The sequence below is a fragment of the Penaeus chinensis genome, chromosome 9, assembly GCF_019202785.1.
Source record: "Penaeus chinensis breed Huanghai No. 1 chromosome 9, ASM1920278v2, whole genome shotgun sequence".
Lineage (NCBI taxonomy): Eukaryota > Metazoa > Arthropoda > Malacostraca > Decapoda > Penaeidae > Penaeus > Penaeus chinensis.
In genome coordinates, this window is record NC_061827.1 from 17,422,853 (window position 1) to 17,432,852 (window position 10,000).

At 42.4% G+C, this 10,000-nt stretch overlaps 1 protein-coding gene across 1 annotated transcript in view; it reads right to left on the reverse strand.

Moving 5' to 3' along the window:
• Window positions 1-8,760, reverse strand: part of LOC125028695 (mucin-5AC-like) — a 13,726-nt gene extending 4,966 nt beyond the window's left edge. The window contains exons 1-4 of the mRNA XM_047618171.1: window positions 7,185-8,760; window positions 5,738-6,432; window positions 3,928-5,494; window positions 409-519 (exon numbers count right to left, since the gene is read on the reverse strand). Of these exons, the coding sequence (XP_047474127.1) occupies window positions 409-519; window positions 3,928-5,494; window positions 5,738-6,432; window positions 7,185-8,568 (3,757 nt within the window). The 5' untranslated portion in view covers window positions 8,569-8,760. The remainder of the gene's footprint in view (window positions 1-408; window positions 520-3,927; window positions 5,495-5,737; window positions 6,433-7,184) is intronic.
• Window positions 8,761-10,000: the final 1,240 nt, after the last annotated feature.

Here is a 10,000-nt window from a genome sequence, read left to right on the forward strand (position 1 = left end):
TTGCTGAATTTTTTATTGATATCAGTGACGTGAATCTAACAAAGGAAAACATTCAAATGGCCCTAATCAAGGAATGAACCATAATGAAGAAAACCTTAATATTCTTTATGAAGAAAGTAACCTTAATGAAAATAACACCAAGAAAATAATCTCAGCCCCTGATAATTCGAATGCAGTGTTAGTTTGATGTAATCCCAGAACTGGAGCATCATTTGTAGCTATTAGTAGTTTTACTGAATTGGTAGGCCAGGCATCTCAACATTTAATACCATTTGAATAGCATTAAATGAGGAGAGTACAGTGTAGTTATAGAGGATCTGAGTGGTATCTAGCTGCAAAAGAAGCGACCAACAGAACCATAATCCTAAGTTATACGTGAATAATACCGTACTTTACATATAAACGAACCTGCAATTGGTGTCGATAATGGAGTACTTGTTTGAGGAACTGCCGTCGTTGTGGCACCTGGAGAAGTCGATGTGGGAGCTGAAGTAGTGCTTGTTGGTGGGGCTGAAGTAGCTGAAAGGAGAAGTCGATAAGAAAAAAGTTGTGGTTGCTAAAGTAACAGTTGTTAGCGAGGCTAGGGTTGTTCAACTTTTTGGAAAGTAGGGCTAGTAGTAGTCACATTAAAAGTAATAAAAGTTACATGGTTGGTAGGCCCAATATCTCAGTGTACAATGTGCATTGTAGGGGAAAAGGGCTGCTTATTGCACATGAAATTACCCTTGGATTAGCAAAAAGGGTCCCAGGAACTATCATACCTTCAGAAGGGGACTTATCCACTCTCTTCTCATGATTCCTGTAGTGGATTTGATATTCTAAGATCATTTTTAAGTTATAACCGGATCTATTTAGGTGTAATTAGTAATAAAAAGTTGAAAATTATGGCCCTTGGGGGAACAAGCCCGACCTTGAGGGGCAAACAGAGTCTTGGGTGGGTGGGGGGTGTAATTGCCCCCGTCAGGTCGAGCTTACAGCACTGTTTTCGATGTCGTATCATATTGTTGAATCGGAAAGAGTAAAGATACTTTTTTAGCGAATGTACCTGTAGTAGTGATTGTCTGAGGAGCTGAAGTCATAGTTAGGGTTGAGGATGTTTGAGAAGTAGTGGTACTTGCATGTGGTACAAAAATAATACTTGTTTGCATAGCTAAAGCAATAGCAGAATTAATACTGTAATACTGAAATAGTAGAATTAATACTTTTCTGTAGAGATGAATTGACTACAAAATGCTGAAGTGGTCGTGATATCTGGAGTAGTACCTGTGTGAAGAGCTGAAGTCATCCTGGGAGCTAAACTAGTACTCGAGATTGAACTTGGTTGAGGTACTGAGGGCATTGCAGTAATACTTGTATGTGTTACTGAAGTCGCTGTGGTAGGTGAATTACTTGTTCCTGAATTACTTGTTCCTCCTACAGTCGTTGTGGTAGGTGAAAACGTACTTGTGTGTGGTTCTAAGGTTTTTGTGGCAGCTGAAACGGTACTTGTTTGTGGTTGCGTGGTTGTGGTAACTAGAGCAGCACTTGTTTTTGGTTCTAAAGTTGTAGAAGCAAAACCAGTACTTGTTTGTGGTTCAAAGGTTGTGGTAGGTGAAGCAGTACTTGTTTGTGGTTCAAAGGTTGTGGGAGGTGAAGCAGAACTTGTTTGTGGTCCAATGGTTGTGGTAGCAGAAGCAGTACTTGTTTGTGGTTCTAAAGTTGTAAAAGCAGAACCAGTACTTGTTTGTGGTTCAAAGGTTGTGGTACCTGGAGCAGTACTTGTTTGTGGTTCAAAGGTTGTGGTAGCAGAAGCAGTACTTGTTTGTGGTTCAAAGGTTGTGGTACCTGGAGCAGTACTTGTTTGTGGTTCAAAGGTTGTGGTACCTGGAGCAGTACTTGTTTGTGGTTCAAAGGTTGTGGTAGCAGAAGCAGTACTTGTTTGTGGTTCAAAGGTTGTGGTAGCAGAAGCAGTACTTGTTTGTGGTTCAAAGGTTGTGGTACCTGGAGCAGTACTTGTTTGTGGTTTAAAGGTTGTGGTAGCAGAAGCAGTACTTGTTTGTGGTTCAAAGGTTGTGGTACCTGGAGCAGTACTTGTTTGTGGTTCAAAGGTTGTGGTACCTGGAGCAGTACATGTTTGTGGTTCAAAGGTTGTGGTAGCAGAAGCAGTACTTGTTTGTGGTTCAAAGGTTGAAGTAGGTGAAGCAGAACTTGTTTGTGGTTCTAAAGTTGTAGCAGCAGAACCAGTACTTGCTTGTGGTTCAAGGGTTGTGGTAGCTGAAGCAGTACTTGTTTGTGGTTCAAAGGTTGTGGTTGGTGAAGCAGTGCTTGTTTGTGTTTCAAAGGTTGTGGTAGGTAAAGTAGTACTTGTTTGTGGTTCAAAGGTTGTGGTAGCTGAAGCAGTGCTTGTTTGTGGTTCAAAGGTTGTGGTTGGTGAAGCAGAACTTGTTTGTCGTCCAATGGTTGTGGTAGCAGAAGCAGTACTTGTTTGTGGTTCAAAGGTTGTGGTAGGTGAAGCAGAATTTGTTTGTGGTTCTAAAGTTGTAGCAGCAGAACCAGTACTTGCTTGTGGTTCAATGGTTGTGGTAGCTGAAGCAGTACTTGTTTGTGGTCCTATGGTTGTGGTAGGTGAAACAGTGCTTGTTTGTGGTTCAAAAGCTGTAGTAGGTGAAGCAGTACTTGTTTGTGGTTCAAAGGCTGTAGTAGGTGAAGCAGTACTTGTTTGTGGTTCAAAGGCTGTAGTAGGTGAAGCAGTACTTGTTTGTGGTCTTATGGTTGTGGTAGGTGGAGCAGTACTTGTTTGTGGTTCAAAGGTTGTGGTAGGTGAAACAGGACTTGTTTGTGGTTCTAAAGTTGTAGACGCAGAACCAGTACTTGCTTGTGGTTCAAGGGTTGTGGTAGCTGAAGCAGTACTTGTTTGTGGTCCTATGGTTGTGGTAGGTGAAGCAGTACTTGTTTGTGGTTCAAAGGCTGTAGTAGGTGAAGCAGTACTTGTTTGTGGTCTTATGGTCGTGGTAGGTGAAGCAGTACTTGTTTGTGGTTCAAAGGTTGTGGTAGGTGACACAGGACTTGTTTGTGGTTCTAAAGTTGTAGACGCAGAACCAGTACTTGTTTGTGGTTCAAAGGTTGTGGTACCTGAAACAGTACTTGTTTGTGGTTCAAAGGCTGTAGTAGCAGAAGCAGTACTTGTTTGTGGTGCAAAGGTTGTGGTAGCTGAAGCAGTACTTGTTTGTGGTTCAAAGGTTGTGGTAGCTGAAGCAGTACTTGTTTGTGGTTCAATGGTTGTGGTACCTGAAGCAGTACTTGTTTGTGGTTCAAATGTTGTGGTAGCTGAATTAGTAGTCGTCTCTAGGGCAAAAGTGCTGGTACCTGAACCTAAGATTGTAGCTGTAGATAGAGAAGTAGTTGCCATAGGTGTCGAAGTAGCTGAAGTTTGTGTGGTATATGTTGTGCTCGTTGGTGTGACTGACGTTGTATTAGTAACTGAAATAAAGATTTCAGCTGGGAGTGATGGGTAGTAGTAGATATATTAGACTGTAGTGATTTTACTTATTTTACTAATGCATTTTTATTTATATAATGTGGTAATTAGAAGGTTTCATGTTATTTACAAGTATTCAGATATCGTGATGTAATGGATTTACTTTGTACTAATATCTATTTTTTTTTTTTTTAACGGTAGTGTTGTGACACAGATTTCAGTACAAATGGTACAGCAAATCCTCAACATTAGAGAATGAGAGTTCAATGTAACTGCGGGGGAATGCATCTGTTGCTGCAAATCGGCCCATCCTTGGAACTCCTAATAATCTTAATCCAAATGGGGAAAAACAAAAACAAAAAAAAGCTCCTTTAACGAAGGACTAATCTTGGCTTATCAAAATTGTTAACAAATAAAAGAAAAGCTGAAAAAAAAACTGGAAAAATATTCAGTATATAAAAGGCACAAACCTGTTGCTGTTTGAGGATTTGAAGTGGTCGTAGAAGCTGAAGTTGTACTTGTCTGAGGAGCTGAAGTCGTGGTAGTAGCTGAAACAGTAGTTGTTTGAGATACTGAAGTGGTTGTGGTAACTGAAGTAGTGGTTGATTGAGGTTCTGAAGTGGTTGTGGTACCTGAAGTAACGGTTGTTTCAGGTTTTGAAGTGGATGTGGTAGCTGATGCAGTGGTTGTTTCAGGCTCTGAAGTGGTTGTGGTACCTGAAGCAGTAGTTGTTTCAGGCTCTGAAGTGGTTGTGGTAGCTGAAGCAGTAGTTGTTTCAGGCTGTGAAGTGGTTGTGGTACTTGAAGCAGTGGTTGTTTCAGGCTCTGAAGTGGTTGTGGTACCTGAAGCAGTGGTTGTTTCAGGCTCTGAAGTGGTTGTGGTACCTGAAGCAGTTGTTTCAGGTTCTGAAGTGGTTGTGGTACCTGAAGCAGTAGTTGTTTCAGGTTCTGAAGTGGTTGTGGTACCTGAAGCAATAGGTGTTTCAGGTTCTGAAGTTGTTGTGGTTGCTGAAGTAGTAGTTGTTTCAGGTTCTGAAGTGGTTGTGGTACCTGAAGCAGTAGTTGTTTCAGGTTCTGAAGTGGTTGTGGTACCTGAAGCAGTAGTTGTTTCAGGCTCTGAAGTGGTTGTGGTACCTGAAGCAGTGGTTGTTTCAGGCTCTGAAGTGGTTGTGGTAGCTGAAGCAGTAGTTGTTTCAGGCTGTGAAATGGTTGTGGTACCTGAAGTAGTAGTTGCTTCAGGTTCTAAAGTGGTTGTGGTACCTGAAGTAGTTGTTGTTTCAGGTTCTGAAGTTGTGGCACCTGAAGTAGTTGTTGTTTCAGGTTCTGAAGTGGTTGTGGTAGCTGAAGTAGCGGTTGTTTCAGGTTCTGAAGTGGTTGTGGTACCTGAAGTAGTAGTTGCTTTAGGTTCTGAAGTGGTTGTGGTACCTGAAGCAGTTGTTGTTTCAGGTTCTGAAGTGGTTGTGGTACCTGAAGCAGTAGTTGTTTCAGGCTCTGAAGTGGTTGTGGTACCTGAAGCAGTAGTTGTTTCAGGTTCTGAAGTGGTTGTGGTACCTGAAGCAGTAGTTGTTTCAGGCTTTGAAGTGGTTGTGGTAGCTGAAGCAGTGGTTGTTTCAGGTTCTGAAGGGGTTGTGGTACCTGAAGTAGCGGTTGTTTCAGGTTCTGAAGTGGTTGTGGTACCTGAAGCAGTAGTTGTTTCAGGCTCTGAAATGGTTGTGGTACCTGAAGTAGTTGTTGTTTCAGGTTCTGAAGTGGTTGTGGTACCTGAAGCAGTAGTTGTTTCAGGCTCTGAAGTGATTGTGGTACCTGAAGCAGTGGTTGTTTCAGGCTCTGAAGTGGTTGTGGTAGCTGAAGCAGTGGTTGTTTCAGGTTCTGAAGTTGTGGTTGCTGAAGTAGTAGTTGTTTCAGGTTCTGAAATGGTTGTAGTAGCTGAAGTAGCGGTTGTTTCAGGTTCTGAAGTGGTTGTGGTACCTGAAGCAGTAGTTGTTTCAGGCTCTGAAGTGGTTGTGGTACCTGAAGCAGTAGTTGTTTCAGGCTCTGAAGTGGTTGTGGTACCTGAAGCAGTAGTTGTTTCAGGCTCTGAAGTGGTTGTGGTACCTGAAGCAGTAGTTGTTTCAGGCTCTGAAGTGGTTGTGGTACCTGAAGCAGTAGTTGTTTCAGGCTCTGAAGTGGTTGTGGTACCTGAAGCAGTAGTTGTTTCAGGCTCTGAAGTGGTTGTGGTACCTGAAGCAGTGGTTGTTTCAGGTTCTGAAGTGGTTGTGGTACCTGAAGCAGTAGTTGTTTCAGGCTCTGAAGTGGTTGTGGTACCTGAAGCAGTGGTTATTTCAGGCTCTGAAGTGGTTGTGGTTGCTGAAGCAGTAGTTGTTTCAGGTTCTGAAGTGGTTGTGGTTCCTGAAGTAGTGGTTGTTTCAGGTCCTGAAGTGGTTGTAGTTGCTGAAGTAGTGGTTATTTCAGGTTCTGAAATGGTTGTGATTGCTAAAGTAGTGGTTGTTTCAGGTGCTGAAGTTGTTGTGGTTGCTGAAGTATTGGTTGTTTCAGGTTCTGAAGTGGTTGTTTCAGGTTCTGAAGTGGTTGTTTCAGGTTCTGAAGTGGTTGTTTTAGGTTCTGAAGTGGTTGTTTCAGGTTCTGAAGTGGTTGTTTCAGGGTCTGAAGTGGTTGTGGTTGCTGAAGTAGCGGTTGTTTCAGGTTCTGAAGTGGTAGTAGCTGAAGCAGTGGTTGTTTCAGGTTCTGAAGTTGTGGTAGCTGAAACAGTGGTTGTTTCAGGTTCTGAAGTAGCGGTTGTTTCAGGTTCTGTGGTGATTGTGATAGCAGAAGTTGTACTTGTCTGAGGAGCTGAGGTCGTGGTAGTAGCTGAAGTACTAGTTACTTGAGGTACCGAAGTGGTTGTTGTAACTGAAGTGACACTTGTCTGAGGAGCTGAAGTCGTGGCAAGTGAAGTAGTTATCTCAGGGGCTGCAGTTGTGGTTCCTAAAGTTGTACCTGTAGGAGTAATTGTCACAGGAGGTGAGGATGTTTTTGTAGCTGAAATGACACTTGTTTGAGGGACGTAAGTCATCGAAGCTGAGGTAGTAGTTGCCTGTAGGACAACTACTACTTCAGGGAGCTGGGGTAGTTGTGATATGTGTAGTGTTGGTTGGTGTGGCTGACGTCGTTGAGGTAACTGAAACGATAATTGTAGCTGGGAGTGAAGTGGTTGTAATACTTTTTTGTTAGATTGGACATGAGACGGAGGCTGAAGCCAGAACTACTGTTAAGTGCGAGTGTTGTCTGACGTGACGGCAGTAGAGCAGGTACTTCCTTTTCATAACACTCTACCAAGAACAAATAGATATCTAAAGGGAAGAATTACTAGACTTTTTTTTTTTTTGTACTAAAAACTTAATGCAATGTGCTTATTCATGTTCCTGCATGTTGTTCATCAGTTGTAATTATTAAGGTAATACGATGCAATGACTTCCTACTGTATCAATTCTGATCAACTGCATAAACTGTGTTAATAACCTATGATAAAGGCTTTTTAATGACACAGACTTTGGAATGAATGGTAGGCCAAATCCCCAACATTTGAGTAATATTAAATTATGAGAGATCGTTGTAAACACAGGAGCATAAATATGTTTGTTGCTGCAAAGGAAACGCCCCATTCTTGAAATTCCAAGGACACAAAGGAAAGCAGAGGGGCACTAACATGACGTATCCTGTTTGTAATGATGATAAAAAAGTGAACAAACCTGTTGTTGTTTGAGGTTCTGAAGTGGTTGTGTAAGTTGAGGTAGTACTTGTCTGAGGAGCTGAAGTCGCGATAGTACCTGAAGTAGTGGTTGTTTGAGATTCTGAAGTGATAGTGGAAGCTGAAGTAGTGGTTGATAGATATTCTGTAGTGGTGGTATCTGAAGTGGTACTTGAGTAAGGAGCGGAAGTCGTGGTAGTTGCTGAAACAGTAGTTGTTCGAGGTTCTAAAGTGGTTATGGTAACTGAGGAAGTGGTTGATTGAGGTTCTAAAGTGGTTGTGGTAGCTGAAGTAGTGGTTGTTTCAGGTTCTGAAGTGATTGTGGTTGCTGAAGTAGTGGTTGTTTCAGGTTCTGAAGTGGTTGTGGTTGCTGAAGCAGTGGTTGTTTGAGGTTCTGAAGAGGTTGTGGCTACTGAAGTAGTAGTTTCAGGATCTGAAGTGGTTGTGGTTGCTGAAGCAGTGGTTGTTTGAGGTTCTGAAGAGGTTGTGGCTACTGAAGTAGTAGTTTCAGGTTCTGAAGTGGATGTGGTTGCTAAAGTAGTGGTTGTGTCAGGTTCTGAAGTAGTTGTGGTTGCTGAAGCAGTGATTGTTTCAGGTTCTGAAGCGTTCGTGGTTGCTGAAGTGGTGGTTGTTTCAGGTTCTGAAGTGGTTGTGGCTACTGAAGTAGTACTTTCAAGTTCTGAAGTGGTTGTGGTTGCTAAAGTAGTGGTTGTTTCAGGTTCTGAAGTAGTTGTGGTTGCTGAAGTAGTGAATGTTTCATGTTCTGAAGTAGTTGTAGTTGCTGAAGGAGTGGTTGTTTCAGGTCCTGAAGTTTTTGTGGTTGCTGAAGGAGTGGTTGTTTTAGGTTCTGAAGTGGTTGTGGTAACTAAAGTTGCGGTTGTTTCGGGTTCTGATGTGATAGTGGTAGCTGAAGTTGGACTTGTCTGAGGAGCAGAAGTCGTTCTTTCAACTGAAGTGGTAGTTATCTCAGGGGCTACAGTTGTGGTGCCTAAAGTAGTACCTGTAGTTGTACCTGTAGGAGTAGTAGTCATAGGAGTTGAGGTCGTTGCTGTAGCTGAAGTAGTACTTATTTGAGGGGCGGAAGTCGTGGAAGCTGAAGTAGTAGTTGCCTGTAATGCTGAGGTCGTACTCTTAGCTGGAGTAGTTGTTGTATCTGAGGTAGTTGTGGTATGTGTAGTGCATGTTGGTGTGTCTGCTGCTGCTGTTGTAACTGAAAGGATAATTGTAGCTGGGAGTGAAGTGGTAGTGGGAGCTGTAATACATTTTAGTGAGACAGGACAGGAGACGGGGGCCGATGTCAGAACTGCGAGTGTTGTCTGACGTGGTTGTTTGGGTAGAGCTGGTACTTCCTTTATATAACACTCTACCACCAACCACAATGGCATATACAAGGAAAAGCATTACAAGATGCCTTGTTTTTATTTATATTCTATCAACTTTATCTCTGCGATGTTCTTATCACCAGATTTCATTTCATTTATCATTTGTAATTATGTTCTGTAATGGCTTTGTATTTGTATTCTATTAATTTTGATCAAATGTACTGCATTTCATGTTAATAATCTATGGTAGTGAGTTTGTAATGTCAAACTGTAAGTATGAATGGTGGGCCACATCCTCAACATTTAATACTACTTGAGTAATATTAAATGATGAGAGCTCAGTGTAAATAAAAGTGCATGCTCATGTTTATTGCTGCAAAGGAAACTCCTCATTGAATAATCTTAATGAAAACATTTACATATCATATGAAAGGAGCCAACCTAGTAATAATAAGGAAACAATATCATGAGGGACTAACAGGATAAAAAAAAGAGAGAGGAACAAGATCCATTCCTTAGATACAAACCTGTTGTTGTTTGCGGCTCTGAAGTGGTGGTTGATTGAAGTTCTGACGTGGTTGTGGTAGCTGAAATAATGGTTGATTGAGGTTCTGAAGTGGTTGTGGTAGGTGAAGCAGTGGTTGTTTCAGGTTCCGAAGTGGTTGTGGTAGCTGAAATAGTGGTTGACTGAGGTCCTGAAGTGGTTGTAGCTGAAGCAGTGGTTGTGTAAAACTCTGAAGTGGTAGTGGTTGCTGAAATAATGGTTGTTTGAGGTTCTGAAGTGGTTGTGGTACCTGAAGCAGTAGTTGTTTCAGGCTCTGAAGTGGTTGGGGTACCTGAAGCAGTAGTTGTTTCAGGCTCTGAAGTGGTTGTGGTACCTGAAGCAGTAGTTGTTTCAGGCTCTGAAGTGGTTGTGGTACCTGAAGCAGTAGTTGTTTCAGGCTCTGGAGTGGTTGTGGTACCTGAAGCAGTAGTTGTTTCAGGCTCTGAAGTGGTTGTGGTACCTGAAGCAGTAGTTGTTTCAGGCTCTGAAGTGGTTGTGGTACCTGAAGCAGTAGTTGTTTCAGGCTCTGAAGTGGTTGTGGTACCTGAAGCAATAGTTGTTTCAGGCTCTGAAGTGGTTGTGGTACCTGAAGCAGTAGTTGTTTCAGGCTCTGAAGTGGTTGTGGTACCTGAAGCAGTAGTTGTTTCAGGCTCTGAAGTGGTTGTGGTACCTGAAGCAGTAGTTGTTTCAGGTTCTGAAGTGGTCGTGGTAGCTGAAGTAGCGGTTGTTTCAGGCTCTGAAGTGGTTGTGGTACCTGAAGCAGTAGTTGTTTCAGGTTCTGAAGTGGTTGTGGTAGCTGAAGCAGTAGTTGTTTCAGGTTCTGAAGTGGTTGTGGTAGCTGAAGCAGTAGTTGTTTCAGGTTCTGAAGTGGTTGTGGTAGCTGAAGCAGTAGTTGTTTCAGACTCTGAAGTGGTTGTGGTACCTGAAGCAGTGGTTGTTTCAGGCTCTGAA